Source organism: Vollenhovia emeryi, unplaced genomic scaffold (genome assembly GCF_000949405.1).
Source record: "Vollenhovia emeryi isolate VEMERY1.0 unplaced genomic scaffold, V.emery_V1.0 DF939122.1, whole genome shotgun sequence".
In the NCBI taxonomy this organism is placed as follows: Eukaryota; Metazoa; Arthropoda; class Insecta; order Hymenoptera; family Formicidae; genus Vollenhovia; species Vollenhovia emeryi.
The window spans coordinates 3277639-3296238 of record NW_011967244.1 but is presented as its reverse complement, the minus strand read 5'-3'; the positions used below and the strand labels follow the sequence as shown (position 1 = coordinate 3296238).

General features: G+C 31.9%; 2 protein-coding genes across 2 annotated transcripts in view; both read left to right on the top strand.

The window, feature by feature from the left end:
- The window catches only part of LOC105570110 (gastrula zinc finger protein xFG20-1-like), a 35244-nt gene extending 31385 nt beyond the window's left edge, over positions 1-3859 (top strand). The window contains exon 5 of the mRNA XM_012027075.1: positions 3564-3859. Coding sequence (XP_011882465.1) covers positions 3564-3859 — 296 coding nt within the window. The remainder of the gene's footprint in view (positions 1-3563) is intronic.
- Positions 3860-9856: 5997 nt separating this feature from the next.
- The window catches only part of LOC105570109 (zinc finger protein 43-like), a 10999-nt gene continuing 2255 nt past the window's right edge, over positions 9857-18600 (top strand). The window contains exons 1-5 of the mRNA XM_012027074.1: positions 9857-9894; positions 9970-10109; positions 12562-12837; positions 13959-14087; positions 14540-14665. Of these exons, the coding sequence (XP_011882464.1) occupies positions 9857-9894; positions 9970-10109; positions 12562-12837; positions 13959-14087; positions 14540-14665 (709 nt within the window). The remainder of the gene's footprint in view (positions 9895-9969; positions 10110-12561; positions 12838-13958; positions 14088-14539; positions 14666-18600) is intronic.

The window sequence follows — 18600 nt, the reverse complement described above, 5'->3', positions numbered from 1 at the left end:
TCATGAATATGTCCGCCCAATTATTTCTAATATTTCGTTACATTATGTCATAATATTATGGGTGAAATTTTATGTTATAAATAAGATAAAAATCCATTTAATAAAACATAAAAATAACATAAGTGTTTAAATTCTGAGTGTGTAAAAAGGGATTATCTTAATTCTTTTTCATTACAATATAGATATTAATCGATTTTAATTCATGAAAATCTTTTGCACAATTAATAATTAGAATCCACATTATAATGGCATATTAAAATCCTCTATAATGGTAATGCAAAGTGCTAAATTGAAGACCTACTTTATGCTAAATCTTTGTTAACCCCTTCATTATGTATAATACATATGCATATTTTGTGCAGGAAAAAGACGTGCCACCAGTGGCATGACGTATATGTGTACCTTTGATATTAAAATCATCACGTATTATAAATTTAAAAAACTTCGTTTTCTTACAGTGGTGGCACAAATACCTTTTTGCCACGCTGCGAGGTTAATAGTGTAGATATTTTTATCTTGTTTTAACAGGTATTTTATGCCTGTTTAATAAAAATTCGTTGTTTACTTATTATGCATATATGTATAGAGAGCAGATTGTTTATTACTATAAATGTTTCTTTTTCCCAGCAATATGAATTTTTAATTGAGAGCATCTCAACATTACTTAATTAATAAAAAAAATCTCGTTTAGTTATCAGATAATGGCATACTCATAGATTGGTGGAACGTTTCAACGAATTAATGTGTGTTAATAATAATAAATGTTATTTATTCTCACATATTATAACTTCACAACAAAGTTTTTTTCTGACTTTCTAGTCTGAATTAATCAAATGATTTCTACGATTTATCTGATTGGCATTAATTCCTTTGTCGTTTCCAGTTAACAAGTATATGATGACTGACAGATCATCACGGTCTCAGAAATCGTTCAACTGCCCTCTCTGTGGTAAAAGCTACATTTGGAAGGTTTCTCTGACTCGACATTTACGAGAGGAATGTGGTAAACCACCGCAGTACGGGTGCAGGTACTGTAAAAAGCTGTTTAAGCAACGCGGCAACTTAAAACGGCACTTAAACCAGGTGCACGCCCGCCACTAAAAGATATAACGATCTAGGTGTGTGAAAGTACAAGGGAAAACAAGCTTGAAGAGTCAAAATCAATCGAAGAGAAGAAGCGGAATGTCATATACAGTTTTGTTGGTGAAATAAAACAAATTCGAAAGAAAACATTTTTCTTAAAATAAAAAGACTCTTGATGCTAAATTTCATAAATTACAAAAAATAAGTTTTGAGAGTCAAAACGCGATTATCATTGTTTCTCCAAAAAATGCGATTAACTTACAAACCGACACAAAGTATTGTATTTACAATACATCATGTACATGTTTCAGTTTTAAACCTTGCCTACACTGTAAAAAAAGTATGTGAAATTACATGCATAATAAGTGTAGCTATTACACTATTAATAGCGGAAATACAAAAATTTATGTACTTTTACAACAACTTTGTGTATATTGTGCGTTTTTGTCATCGTCAAAGTTTAATTGTGTACTCTCCGCTTCAATTTGTCAAATAATTTTGCTCCAGGCTTTGTATTTTCATCAGCCAAATCTCTTTTTCTTTTTCTATCTCTTTACATTCGTCAATTTTACATATATTGTATAATTGATCTAAGGTATTAACGTATGTCGATATTGACAATACAATTACAATAATTGTTAGCCTTTAATCTCATTTTTTAACAATCGGAGGAACAATAGGCATCTTGTGTATGAAGTCCGTGTACAACCGATTATTTTTAAAATTTATACAACTACAGTCAAGTAAAAATCAATTCACTTTTCGATGTAATTCTTGAGATTTCGTTATTTCAATCTTACGTTCTCTGATCCTTATTTGGTGAGTAAATTCCATTTTTCCTTAATAATTATTGCATTATAAACGTTAGTAAAATTTTTCAAATATTATCTTCACAAAATTCAATAACTTCGTACATCCAATTCCTATACGCTCACTTCACGTTTGTCGGAGAACGCAAGATTATATAAATATTACTTAAAGATTATGCAATTTATATATTACCGCGTCGCGCGCTGCGAATAACTCAAAGCAGAGCCGCATCGTACAAAATTAATTTTACTGTGAAATTAATTAAGTGCTGAATAAAGTTGATGATCCACGTAATAATAACCGTGTTTTGACTGTCAAAGCCCGCTTTTTATTAATTTTTTTGTTGTATTTATCAAGATAAGTCACTTATTTTTATAATTATAAACGACTAAGAAATTTTTAATATTAATTGTTAATTTGTGTTTTCATAAAATTCTCAGTTTAATGACTTGTTTCACCATTATTGTCCTTCTTCCTCTTTTTTATTTGTTACAGATTTTATAAAATATTCCTAGCATCACTGAAATAAATATACAACAATATATCAAGTTGATATCAAATCTTTTTAAGAATCGAGTTATTGTTAATTGTTCTCAAAGCTTCTTGTATCCTCATTGCATCCTCATTGGAACCAGTTATTATAAAAGTACCTTTGTTCCTTAAACCTGTGTCAATACCTCAGAAAATTGGTCGTGGAGATATTTAAAGTCTTTGTAAAAAAAATATAATATTCATTGGATCTTTGTTCATTTCTTTGTTTATATTTTGAGTTTTGTCTTTCTTAAAAAGAAAAGTTGCGCTCTTGAAATTACGATAGTCATCGTGATTTTCAAGATGCAATTTTCAGACATTATGAAGCGACGCTCTGAAGAGGAAAAAATTGTAAGTTTCTTCGTAAGAAAGTTACGTTAAAGAATTACTCTCACGTAGTTTTTGTCCGATTATTTCTTGTCTTCTTAATAGTGGAGTTTGTTTTATTGTGCTATTTTTACTGATTCGCAATTTTTTATATGCTTCACAGGCGAAGAGAAACCTACGAACGAAGAAACGATACCAAAACCGACAATCTGCTATATAATGGACATGCGAGTCTAGCGTGAAAAAAATTAATCTCGACCATCAGTCTCCCGGAAAAACCATATCCCGTTGATCATATCTGATCTGAGTACTGATTCTTCGTTTTTTCAAAACCATAGAAATACGCTCTGTTTTTTATATAAATCGTAGGCTAATTTTATGAAAATTACAAGCAGGCCGCTTTTGTATCAACGAAGATATTCGAAAAAAAAGAACTTTATAAATAAAGGTATGATATTGTACTATTTATTCCCTCTGCCATGAAGATTAGCCAAGGATTGTCAGCGAGAAAGAAATTCTACATGGGGAAGCATCTGGAAGATTACTTACTAACTGTAATTCACTATTCACTCTTTTGTTAATGCAACTTTCAGTCATGCCGTGACACGCACATATGGAGAATTAACAGTACTAACGGAATATAGAAGCCCCTTCGCCGATATTTTTCACATATTAATTCACATTTACAGTGATTCTGCCGCGGGCTTCAGGTTTGAAGAGATTCATCCGTGCTTTTAAACATCACGCACGCTTCTCATTCCGTTCCGCTTTGTCAAGATTAGATCGAATAATTCATTCGCTTCTATTCTCAGGTGTGCCCAAGCGGTACCCTTGCTTCAAGTGCGGCAGGATCTACAAGGCCAGGGGCAGTCTGAAACGCCACCTGAATGACGAATGCGGCAAGGATCCGAAATACGTTTGCGTAATCTGCGAACGGGGTTTTAAGCAGAAAACCAACTTTAAACGTCACGCTGAAAAAGTCCATCACTGTCAGGCGGCTACCCCCGGTCGGCGAAGTCGCGCCGCGATAAAGAAAAGCTTGAAACACACCTCTTTCACGGCGGAACTTTGGCCATTGCCGCTTCTGAAGATGAACGAGCAACCCTGAAGATTTGTTATCTCGCGATAGATAGTCCTTGCTGTTTGACGATACAGATCGTTTTGCGCGAGCTCAACATTCAGAGAAGATCCACATAAGAAAATATGATACCGTCTGGAAGATGTATCTGGCGTTAAATGGTGGACTGATTAGAGTCTAAGTAATTTTGTAGAACTTGAAGGAAACTAGGCGTTCCGCTATTATAAAAGTATCAACGAGATTTTAAGAGTATAATGACTTGAGAATTATTACTTGCCATATTTTATAGTGATTGTGATGTAGCGACTTTTTGCGCTTTACTTCGATCTATTGTATACATTGGAAAACATTGCACATATTGACGAGAAATTAAAGAATAGGTAAAATTTCTGGTTGACTGGTGACAGTCTGTATTATTATTGAAAGTCATATTTTATTATATAAAAATTGCGGAATAAGTAATTAATATCTTTCTTTTCTCAATTAATGCGGCGGCTCAAGAGATGTCGTAAATAGACTGCGAGTTCATAGACATAATTCGATACAACTCGTTAGAATAGAAACAACGTCGAAGATGTAAGAAGAAAATCGATGCATTGAAGAATAATATACAGGGTGTTACGGATAAGGTGCCCATCCGCTCGTATACAGGAAGAGGGGATTAAACTGAACAGGAAAGTTATGTACCATTTTGTAAAATTCGCAATAGTTATCGAGTAATTAATTAAAACGTCTGAGCGAATAAGCGCGAGGAAAGCGGTAGGCCGGACTCGGCAAGCACGTTGAATGCCTTATTTGTTTCATCTCGTAACAACGATAGGCGTTCAATAGCGGGAGGTGGAGCGACGTATCGGGAAAAAATTGTCACCAAGCGAGCGGCGAGCTTCAGATGATGCTGACTGCTCGTCCCTCATTGCTACGAGACTAAACAAATAAGTCATTTCGCTATTTAATATCTGCCGTGTCCGGCCTACCGCTTTCCTCGCGCTTATTCGCTCAGACGTTTTAATTAATTACTCGATAACTATTGCGAATTTTACAAAATGGTACATAACTTTCCTGTTCAGTTTAATCCCCTCTTCCTGTATACGAGCGGATGGACACCTTATCCGTAACACCCTGTATGTGCGATCGAAAGGAAGAACGCGGTTACAATCAAAACTTTTCGCAAAGAGCTTTCAAGCGCAAGAGAGTAATTAAGCATTAGTTTCCGTTGAGATCGGGAATGGCACTTCGCGAAATTCATAGTTTTATTAAGCTATTTTTGTCCTATTATTATGCTATTACAGCCTAGTTTATAATGAGCATTTCCTTTCTTATTTATAGTGGCAGATCTATCGGTGAACTAAGGAAAATCACATCTAAAGCTTCGTAATGTCAAAATACGCGACACGTGTTTTAATATGTATCTATTATTCTTTAACTTGAAATATTTCAATATTGTGATATTTTCTAAATTTTAAAATTTAATTATGTTAATTACAGTGAGTAAAGTAAAATTTATATTATTTCTTTTATGTAACTGTTTTTGGAATTTTTTAATTGATTTTATTATATTATTATAAATGCGAACTAAGGAAAATCACATCAAAAGCTTCGTAATGTTAAAATACGCGTCACGTGTTAATATGTATCTATTATTCTTTTACTTGTAATATTTTAATATTGTGACATTTTCTAAATTTTAAAATTTAATTATGTTAATTAATTTAATAAATATAATTATGTTAATTAAAATAAAATTTATATTATTTCTTTTATGTAATTGTTTTTGGAATTTTATTGATTGATTTTATTATATTATTGTAAATACTTGCTTTATATAGACAGAATCTTTTTTAAAAAGAGCTTTCCACAAATATTAGTACTTTCGATTAAAAATAAGTCCGCCACTGTTCCTACATATATAATCCAAGACACATTAGTTTATTCATTGATTGGTTATGCCATAATAAGTACACTATAATCTCACTGGTAGAGGGTTTTCACAATTGAACTGTCATATAAAAAGATATTGAAATAAGCTAGCATATAAGAATATTGTAGAGAATCCAGGTGTGGATTATATCGTATGACATTAATAATCAAAATGAAGACTTAATCACGAGTGATCTGAGCTAATGATCTCGAGATCGACGATTGGAAGATCTCTTTTCGCTAAATTCGATTTTGCGGTCGAGAAAATTCTGTGATAAGTTGACTAATTCTTGTTATTTAGACGTTAAACGGAAAATTCATCGAGGCCTTAGTTATACATGACCATGGCGTTTTATTGTAGTTTATTATAATTTTATTATAATTACTAGTTTATGTGTGTGTACACGATAATAAAATTGTAATAAAATTATATTATTTGCGTATTATAAGTTAATACGCACAGTTGTGAATAATCGAAGGTTTCACATCCTATCACAATTGTTTTATTAATGAAATTTGCGAACGACAGTATTACCTGAAGATACGCCTTACGAAGACTTGGAAGATGTTCGAAACACATAATTATTATCGAAACAAATAAAATCAAAGTCTCACATGCTTAAAATACTTTTTCTTTTTCAATATGAAAAAAAAATATTACGGCATTGCAAAAGTAGTTTACATCAAGTAGTAAGCAAATATTTCTCGGTCTAAGCCTTTCATTATATGTCATTAAGTAAAAAGTCCTTTGGTTTGCCAAACGTGTATATTTTTTCCTGTGAATTGTCAAGACTAATCACTTTCGTTTAAATCCGAGTAGTTTGACTGAATAAGATCAATTGAAGATGAGATAATGGCTCAAACTCAGCTGATCTGCACAAGCATCGCGAAGTTAACGAACAGATCATATCTGCGAGTTATGTCATGCGCGTTAATCAAGTTTGAATTTTGCTTTCAGGTAGAACGGAGCGGTTGCTGCGGAACGCGCGTGCTCGAACGTCTCCCAAACCGTATCCCTGCCCTAGTTGCAACAGATCCTATACCAACAAGAGCACCTTAAACCGTCATTTACGAGAGGAATGCGGCAAAAGTCCGCAATACTTGTGCTCCTTCTGTAACAAGGCGTTCCATCAACGATCCAACTTCCAACGACACGTATGGACGGTTCACAGATTCGTAATGTGATCCCGCAATCTCGATAATGATTGACTCATTGATTGTTTCGCTCGACCAACCGCGCAATTGTGTCATCAAGATTATATTTTCATCATTAAGGAATGAATTAGCCTTTTTAAATTATTCATTTCTAGATACAAAATGCATTTTATTTTTAATGAATTGCGTTTTATATTTCGCGACAATTCAGTACATTTTGGAAATGTATTTCTAGTCTTCTTTTATGAAATTATTAAATCATTGATTTGTCCAACTAGTCAAGTATTCAACTATTTTTGAATAATACTTTTGAAACATATTTGATATATAAAAAAATTAAATTATTATACTTTTTATGGAAATTTCTTATTTATCTCACAATCAGGTGAAAAATGGAGTGAGGTGGAGGTGAAAAATCTTTTAAAATTGTTGACTAAATCGTACTTAACTGCTCGGTTCTGAAGTATATATTAAGAGAAGTGTACTTGGCGTCTTTTCGTACAAAGATGCATCAAATGTTCAGTATTCAAAAAGTGTCAGTGAGCATTCGAAATGTTCGAAGGCAGCCTTAGGTGAAGTCACCGAGAGATGCTAATTGTTGTATAAAATTTATTTTCGGAAAATGAGTTTATCTGCCTTTAATTATACTCGGTCGTAGTGTGATAATTGAGTGCCCATTTTATTGCATGCGTGTTTTCTCGGATGTAGAAATAAATATCTTGACTCTTCATGACATTTTATTCATTTAGTCTGCAATTACTGGATTAAGTTTTAGAATATTAAATACCGACGTTAGTGTCGAAAATTAATACCCGAAGAACAATGATGTATACAACTTACGATAGTAATAGTGATAATAATAACACTAATAACTTCTGTACCATTGTAAACATTTCCCGTTCAATTTATCTGTGTGGATGTTAAGCTCTCGAAGTTCTTTTTACTTTCAATATACAACCGCTTCATAATTGATATAGTGCACAAGCGTGTAAATATTTAATTTTCTTATTATTATACTGTTTTTATTCACCTATAGTCGTGTAATAATTTGGAACTTAATGTGGCCAATGATAAAGTGAGGCAGTAATTTCTAATTGTAATGGACTATTCATGTTGCTTACATGTATAATATTGTTATTTTTGTACAAAGAGAAAAGAAAATAAAAGCACAAGCTTTGCTTCACAAACAGTGAACAATTTGTACTTATTAATTTAATACCTCACGATGATTAATATCCTGCTCTATGGCATAAATTATAAAGTTTCAATACCTATCCTTTATCGCCAATAAAAATTTTCCATGTACAACTGCCACGCGATGATACATTTGTTTCATGCATTGTATTTCATTTTGTGATTGTTAAATTAACATTTTTTGTATCATGTTTCCTTCAGGACTTATCGATATAATATTAATAAAATAATGCACAAGATCAATTAATATTAAGATAGTTAACATTCTTCTTGCGGTGCCAAATTGCTTTTACATTTAATATTTTTTCAATTTTAATTAAATATTTCCTTTTATGTTATAGTTTACTTTATTTACTTCTTCTTGTTAAAACTTTCATCCTATACATATATTGAGATAGATAAGTATCTCGTTACTGTTAATTGTAAAGGAAGTATTGAGACGACTAAGCGTTCTTTTTCGATATAGCGCTTAATTTAATCCTTTGAGCATTTTTTAATTTTTTTATACTCGAGTTATTACTCGTGCATATTTCATTATATGTATATTATTATTCGTCCTTAAAGTATTATGAGATAATTTAAAAAGAAACGCCTATCTATAAAAGAATAAAACTATTCTAGCAATCACTAACATATCAATATTGTAATAACATATATGTTATACATATACTTTATAATACATTGCATTAATATTAAATCATGTCTATTAAAAGTTAGTTAAGCTGTATCTTTTCTACTTGTGACAAGTAAAATTCTTATCACACACGTTTAGAAACAAATATGTTCTCGCTGTATTTTGATTTATTTTATTTTTATTAAAAATAAAAATATGTGAAAATATCTTTTCACTGAGTTTATTATTACCACTAACCCTTAATGCAACGTTATTTGCCTGCTAATGTATTGAACTTAATTTTGGGAGAAACTGCACCGAGAGATAAGAAAAAGAAAAACCGTTTGAATTCAGGTATTTTAGTATTCAGCTATTCTCAATTAAGTCCTGTAGTTTCTTTGCAGAATGAAATGTCAACTAAAGATAATCCTTTAGGAAGATATGCAAATAATGTGCTACCAACAGTGGATTGCCAATTTATGATTTGATTGACGTAAGTTTTATTTAACCGAGGAACAAGTTCGATAATTTTGCGAGGGAAGCTTTCTTACTTATGCTTGTAAACTAAAGCTATCAAAATACGAGACACATCAATTCTATCATAAATAATTCAGAACTAGCAGTAATATACTTGTTTGACTTTTTAGAAAAATAAAATGATAATCAATTCCATTCATATTCGCGTAGTGTGTATCGAAGGATCCTAAAAGATTGTAATTGTATTATTGCACTATTGAAAATCTTCCCTATTTAATTACTCCGATTATTTTATTGTTTATTCTAACTATTCGTCCTAGCATGTGTTAACATATTATAACGAATCGATCACTTCTGAAAAGATGCGAGTTAATGAAATTAAAATTGCACCTGCTTCAGAAGAAGAAGGTCTCTATGTAACTTAATCTTCTAGATTTACGAATGTCCGATCAAATTTTTTACGATCCGTGTATATGTATTAACTATTGCAACATAGAACTTGTTACATCTGAAATAATTACTGTCGGTAGTGTTGAGTTAAAAAATTAGAGAAATCTAAATTACAATTAAAGTCATGATATTTAGAAAAAAAAGAGGATATGGCAAAGGCTAAAAGCTTTGATGATTTTCTTTTAGTGGGCTGCTTTCATCAATGATCTGTTCTATTCAAAATGATCGATTCGGTTAAATTGACATTACCGATCGCAATGTGAGTCAAGTGCAAAAGTTAAAAAAGGCCATCGACATTTATCTCACCTCTCGACTTTTTTACGGTCTGTTTCAGAATCCAAGAGGGAACACTGCCGTGTCAACTACGATCGGCCGTTCACATGTTACAAGTGTGGCAAACGTTATACGTGGACGGACTCCTTGACGAGGCATCTACGCGAAGGATGTGGCGTGTTGCCGAAACACAATTGCCCGGTTTGCGGCAGGAAATTCCGGCGTAAAGATTATCTGCTACGCCATGAGAACAACGTTCACAAATAGGATAATTCGTTGTACTGAACAAATGAAATCCGTCATTGACAAAAATCAAGCCTACATATATCTCAAAGAATACGATTACTGCGACCTGATCGATATAAACCGCCCATTGAACAGTATTCTGGATACTGTTTGAATATACGAGTATACAAATGCGAATTATTCGTAAGATCAGATGTAAGAAAGCAATCGGTTTCTGTGGTAAAGTGAAATAGAAAGGAGGAAGAGAGAGAGAGATTATCTCATATCGTACGTGTTTTCAGGATTTCCTTTTCGTATTATTTGGGGAGAATATTTTTAAAAACATTCTTATTTAATACGAGAAATAGTCAAGCCATCGAAAAGAAACATCAAGTACAGTTTAATTAATCGGAAATGATTGTGCATGCTGTTTTTGCAGAAGATATTATCAGATGCAGAAGATATTGCAGATAATAATATTATTATAACGGTCTGTTTAAAAATGATAATTATAAATACCGTGTAAAAAAATTGATATTTTGCTACAATAAATTATTCGCGTTAATCATTTTTACTGGTCATTACGTGCTCTCTAAAAGTCAATCAGTGGATTATCACTGAAAACAGCAAATAGTCACTGATTCACAGTTGTAAGGATACTGCTGAAAATCGCAGTGGTATACTTATAACTGTGAATCAGTGAGTCTTCACTGTTTTCAGTGATAATCCGCCGATTGACTTTTAGAGAGTGAGATTGTTAGAAAATATGATAGCAGAATTTATTATAGTTTAACAAGCTGGTAATATTAGTTCTATTTTTTTTTAAGAGTTCAGTCTTATGAAAACTCACCCTAACTATTGACTTTATAAAACATTTTTTATAGATGTCTACGTATAAACGCGATATATGTATATATTCTTTTAAATAAACTCTCTAAAAGTCAATCAGTGGACTATCACAGAAAACAGTGCATATTCACTGATTCACCGTTACAAGTGTAGCACTGAATTTTTCAGTGCTATACTTATAACTGTCTTCAGTAAGAATGCACTGATTGACCTCTAGAGAGTACATACATATATATATCGTTAATTTAAAAAATACAACTGGACAATCTGTATATTTAAGATATGAAAATAACAGAATTTTCATCGAAGGATTGAAACTATATACATAAGCTATGCGAAAGATCTTTAGTTTGAAATATCAGGGTAGCAACGCTTTGAAAAATGGTAATTTATATTGATATATAATAATTTCTATGAATATTAACAATCGTAACCGTGAATATACTTAAATGGAAAAACGCGAGACAATGAATAGAATATATTACAGCTTTTTATCGCCAGCGTATAATGGCGTATAATATAATAAAATTATATGTGGTGTAATTGTCTAGGATATCAGCTACGCTTTTTCGTACCTGTGTATAACTTATCATTTTCTATAAAAATGTCGCTGAAGGCACATGTATTATGATAAGAAAGTTTACTTAGAGAAAGTCGTATTCGCGTAAGTATTCTGTGTGCGTTGCGGACTTGTAATGTAAGGATGAAATACGAGGCGTGAAAAAAAATTCACAAATTTTACAGGGAAAAGTATTTAAGAGATAAGATTGATACCGTGTAATTTAAAAACAATGGAGTGAATGCGGAATGCGTGGAATAAGTGTGCGTCACATTGGAAAAAGCAATATTATGACGTAGATTGTAACGAGTCTGTGATACAAACATTATTGTAACATAGACTCCAACAAGTCTATGGTATAAGCAATATTGTAAAATAGATTTTAACGATATGTAAGTTGTAGACGTTTATCTCGTGATAATCGTTTTACGGCTGTTAAAAAGACAACGGCAATGAATTACCATATAAGACAACACATAGACTCATGTAAACTAAGGACTTTTCTAAACGATAAAATCTAAACTTCTTCAACATCATAATGTAAAAAAAATATAGCATTGATACATTTTCTGATCTGCATTTTTTAAATATAGTATCACTGTTCCCGTAATTTAATAGAAACAATTTTGATTTTGTTATATTTTTTGTTATCTACTTGTGAAAATAAAGATATACTTAAATTACTTTTTTTTTAAATAAATTGATTTTTAATTAAGAAAAATCTTTGTTAAGGAAACGGCAAGCATATGGATCAACAGTTTAGTAAGAGATAATAATAACTATATGGGAAAGGGAACTAAAATGATAATATTAAACTATCTTTGACATATTTAAAAGCAAATGAAACGCACTTACGCGTTGATGTCTAATGCGTAGATAATATTTGTGTCGTATAAAAAGTAACAAGTATAATCAATTATCACGTTAAAACATAGCAAATAATTATTTATTCCACGGATTCGCAGATGTGTCAATGGGTGTTCAAATGCATTAACGTGTCGTTCATTGTTTCTTTTTCAGATACAACGCAGCTCATGAAGGACTATTACAAGAGACTAGGCAGACACTGTTGCTCGAAATGTGGGAAAGAATACAGATGGATGCAGTCGTTGGTCAGGCACAAACGGGAAGAGTGTGGAAAAGATCCGCAGTACAGTTGCTCTTTATGCGGTTCGAAAATTAGACATAAGTGGATGTTGAAGAAGCACATGATCAACGTCCATCACGTATTCTACCAGAACGGCAAGAACATTTGGAACAATCGACAGCAATCAAGAAAATCCACAAAGCAATATAGTAATCATAATCATGCATAATCCAAGAAATGGAACTTTATCACGCCTGGCTTTGACTTTTATTGATTTATATTTTCGTTTCTTCACACACATCTCTTCTTTTCTACGTAGTATATCAAGTTTTTCAAGCAAGTTTTTGACAAACGGAAGAAAGATAAAGGAAAATAATTTTAACTATACAATATAATATTTAATAACTTGCTTGTTTAATGTTACTGCTCATATATGAAAGTTTAATTCATAATATTAGAGCAACATATTTAATAAAAGTAATATTAAATATAATTTTAAAGTTGAAAACGTTGTTGAATGTGTGATATTCTCATAATATGCATTTTTCTAACATCTAATTGTGTTTTACTACAATATAAAATTGTATAGTGCTTGCATTATTTTTTGTGATAATAAAACTATCTATAGCGACAAGGATTGTAACAATTTTAATAATTATTTCAATGATTAAATGTATCATATTCGTTCGGAACATATTTATTGTTACATTTGATTGTAAAAAAATTTATGCGTATTTTAAACTTATTGTTAGCAGCTAAACATTTTTTAGAAGATACCATATACTTTCTTAGACAATTGTTACAAAATGAGTAATAATTTAGAACAAGAAACAACTTTGATTATTATTGAAATAAAAACTGTATATATTACACACAAAATACGAGTACACCAAATTTTCCTACACGAGTTTAAAGAACGTAATGTGAAAATAGATTTAAAAAATAAAATAATATAATATAAAATAAAATTACATGAAGATTTTTGTCGACTATAATTTCCTATACTCCTTCTGAATTTCCCGAATTTTCATTGAAATTTCTCAAAATTGCAAATCTAATGTATACCTATTTTGATTTGTCCTTAGAAAGAATCTTCGAGGAAACTCAATCTATACGAATTACCTTAAAAATCTCCCATTTAATCCGTACGTTTATATTAATATCTAATTCAGGCGATACATTTAATCTATTATTCCCTTTTGAGGATGTAAAAGAGAGCGCGTTGATGATTTGAATTCGTCAAGATACGACGAAGGATTAAAAGAGAATATAAATCTGACTGAGATTGCAACAGTAAAGAGCATATGCTAATATCGTGTTTTCTTTTCAGGTAAGGAAGGTAGACCTCACAGGCCTCAAGATTATCATAGGCGGTATCGCGGCAAATACACCTGCGACGCATGCGGTAAGGAGTACACGTGGAAGCCATCTTTGACGAGGCACAAACGCGAGGATTGCGGTAAGGATGCGCAATTCGCGTGTCCGGTGTGCAATGTAAAGCTCCGCCGCAGTCGTCAGCTCAAGCTACACTTGATTTACGTTCACAACTCGTTAAACAATCCAGTGTTTACTTCGAATATATAATATAGGTAATAAAGTAAAATAAAAAAATGACGTATTACTGTTTTACTCCCACCCAATAGTAGTTTTAAGACGACTTGAGTAATGCTCCCACTTAAGACGTTCGAATGATTTTTCCCTACTTAGTGTCCATTTGTGTTTGTAACCGAGTATTAGAAATTCTCAATTATTTTACTTTGGCAAAATTTATTATAGACAACAAATTTGATTCCTTCTTCCCGAAGGAAAGAAATATTGTAACTTAAACGCCGGCTAAATGAAAAAGAGAGCATAAATCTCGAGGCTATCATAAACGAGAGAATACATTCTAATGGCGTATTTTCTTTTCAGATAAAGCCAGACATAAGAAGTCTGGTAATAATAGACGACGATGCCGCGGCAAACATACTTGCGACGTATGTGGTAAAGAGTACAAGTGGAAATATTCTTTGACGAGGCACAAACGTGATGAATGCGGTAAGAAACTGCATTTCGTATGCGACAAAAGATACAGACACGTGAATTATTTACGCGAATTTATCTAGTCTGTGCTAAAGCCTGTTCTACAATACGTTGTACGTCGCTGTCGGATTGTCGGGACGTAGCTGATTTCTTGAAAAGAAATTTTCTCATTCGACCATCGGCTACGTCCTGACATACGACGAATTGTATAACAGGCCTAATGAAATTATCAGTAGCGGCGACATTTTAAATATATTTCGAAAATATATTTCGAAAATACATTTCGAAAATACGTTCCGACCTGAATGAATAAACCAAATGCAGAAAATAAAATTGAACATTAAAGAAACAGCTTTCGTTCTTTTTACTTCTGCTTACAATGTTATTACGTTTGAATATTATTGTATGTTACTGAATCGTTGTTGTTTCTTAATAATTGTATTACTCCAAAATAGCGCATGAACTTAAAACTGTCAGAGTTTCGTGTTCCGGAAAAAATGTATATGAGAAGTGAAATTCTGTTAAGTTTATCACGACGTCGTTGAAAAAGTTGGTTCCGTTTTATTGTATATTTGTGCTTTTGCGTTACTAAAGTGTATGTGTAGCAAGTTTAATTATACCAAAATTAATTATTTGGATGAAATAGTGGTGACGAGTTAAGAATATTTTTGGTTTTAATAAAAATGAAAAAGATTTCTTAATTCTCTAAAGCAGGGTAAATAACTCTTCGTTCAAATATGTGAAAGTATTGGTGCAAACATTATTTTTCGATGCTGTGCAACTTATTTTCTAATTACTATTCTAAAATTACATAGAACCATAAGAATAATTCGTCTACTCTCCAGTCTAACTGTTTCAAAGAAATTATTGTCGCATTGTGTTGATTATGCTGTTAATTTTTTTAGGTAGCTCTGAGAACTATAGATCTGAAAACTCAAAATCACCGATTTGCCGTGGCTGCGGAAAAATTTTTTTATGGGGGGAGCATCTGGAACTGCATTTAAAAAAACATGGATGTAAGATGGAGCGAAAGAATGAATGCATTTACTACAGTCGAAGGCACAAGTGGAATATTGATCCTCACATGAAATTACTTGAGACTAACAAGAAGTTATTGTGATATTTAAACTGTAATCTTATTATTCATAACCCTTTAACGCCGAGATATTTATCTTTGGAGATCAGTATTGCGTTGTTCTTTGTATTATACCGTATTAGTGAAATGAATTGCATTAAAAAAATTTAAAAAAAAGGATAGACGCGGATACTTGTTCGTAAAAACATTTTTGTATACGGTTACAGCATTCAAAAAATATAATCACTGCATGTAACAAGGCGTTCAAAGATTAATAACATTTAGTCATCTTATATTTTATCGAAAAAATTAAAGACGTGCAAAATGGATGAGAAAATTTGCAAGAAATTTTAATGGAACCAGTTGAATGCATTCATCCGAAGGCGTATTATGAATTTGAATTGACTTGTGTCAAATACGAATTGATACGAAGATACACGTTTCGAATTATAAGCAATCAGACCAATAAGACGCTGACCGGTTATCGTTTGACAGAATGCAGTAATAATAACGATTGTGCACCGATGATATTAAAAATTTTATGATTTTTTATCTCCATTTAGAATGTTAGATTAAATTTGAGTATTTCATTTTTCAATTAAAATGTTCATATCCATTTAATAATTTGGAGAATTATTTTATCAAATTAGAATGATGAAAGTATCAATATTGTTTTGAGTTGCTACCTGACACACGCCGAAGTTTATAGAAAAAATATTTTATAACATCGTAACATTTTTATATATTGTAAATTTTAATCCAAGCTGGATTCTGTCTTTCCGAGTTATTTTTACACGAGGAATCATCCTTTTCTCAATTAATTTCGAATTCATCCTGCATAATATTGTCAACAAAAATGCGAAATTGCACGTTGTGTAACATATTATTAAAATATGACAAATGTTGAGTGTTTTATATGCCATAATATTTGTGATATAGTAATGTGATATTCGATTTTTTGTTACGATTGTTATACATACTCTCATACAAGTTTATACGTAAATAAAATTTTTATAAATATGCATCTATTATTAAACGCCATATATTTGGCCTTAATTAACATATCAGCACTATTTAATACCGGGACAAATTAATTTTAAAACTGTCGTTAATTTTTTTTCTCCTAATTTATATAACAACCGAGGTAAAACAATAATATTAGATAACGCCATCGAGCGAAAAATATGTGTATTTTTTGGTAATCTACGGTACATTACTTAGGTTTTTAATATTTATTATATTTCACGACGTCATGTTCACAGCAATCGGTTTTTAAAAATACTTTACATTATTTATATAAAATCGAAGAAAAAAATATCGGTACGTAAATACTATTTCTGACTGAGTTTATGACATACAATGCCGGTAACATATGTTACCAAAATTTCGATCATACATCACTATTCGTCTACACTATTCGTCTACTAGTGTAACTAGGACATTAGTATTTTATAAGAATATTTTATAAGAATATTTTATAATAATAAGAACATGTACGACAGCGGTGTCCCGTTATAAAATCGAATTTGATATCTCGCAAATGATTGAAAAGAAGGATCGAAACTAAACCCTTGCCAAAGCTAATTTTCTTGAATGAGGTTTTCTAGCATGCACGCGATCAACGTCGAGATCGATCGTCAGTCCGACATAAATAAAATCAAATTGTTGCATATATGTTTCAGGTCTAAGGTACCGCTTATCTTATCCATGCAACACGTGCGGCAAGACGTACAAATGGCGAGAGTCTTTGAGTCTGCACAAACGAATGGAGTGCGGTATCGAGCCACGCTTTGCCTGTAACGTCTGCGGCAGAAAGTTCAAACATAAGCACCATCTTATGAAGCACCACAACTCAATTCACAAATATGTCCGATAATAAATAAAACCGATCGACTTCCCTTTCTATTTAGAGAAAATTAATAATATTTAATATATGATATCCTAGACAGCCAGCTGACATTATTTGTCATCATTTTGACATCAAATTGCCGACACATTGGCATCTTTGCCGGCATTTTGTGATCAAAATGATGACAAATATCGTCAGTCAGGTGGCTGTCTGGGATATACATATATATTCATACATATACATAGTTATAGCGAATTTGGTTATTTGCACTAGTGCACACTGAGTGCACCTTAAGGTTTGTTTGCAGTCAATTGTTAAATCAATAGATTATTAAATATCTCTTAAAATATTTCTTAGCCACAGTAAAATCTGCACAACATCTGTATGGATAATTTTTTGGCTAAATACTTTTTGAACATGTATTTAAGATGAAATGAAATACAATTAACTACAAACAAGTCTTAGGGTGCACTCAGTGCGCACTAGTGCTAGCAACTGAATTCACTATTAGTCTTTTTATATAAAAATATATCACGGATGTTTATCAAAGTCCAAAATTTACGGAAACCTGTCTTCTATGTATCTTAAAACGATCTACTTAAGACTCTCTTCAAATCAGGGTTGTAAACCGGAGCAAAAATACGTTCTTTGGAGCGGTTTTGAACCGGTTCGAATTTAAAAACCGCTCCGAAAACCGGATGAATTTACGGAGTAAATTATTTGGAACTTGGGATGTAAACCGAACCGGAGCGAATAAGATTGTAAACCGGAGCATAAATACATTTTTTGGAGCGGTTTTAAACCGGTTCGAGTTTAAAAACCGCCCCGAAAACCGAATGAATGAAGTAAATTATTTAGAACTTGGAATGCAAATCGAACCGAACTGGTGAAATTTGCACATTTACCACCTTTCCAGCTATGTAGCAAAGATTCAAACGTGGTAAATCTTTTTAAATAAATTAAATCCTTTTTAGATAAAGAAACCGCTCCAAAACCGGTTTTTCATGCTCCGGTTCGAAACCGGAA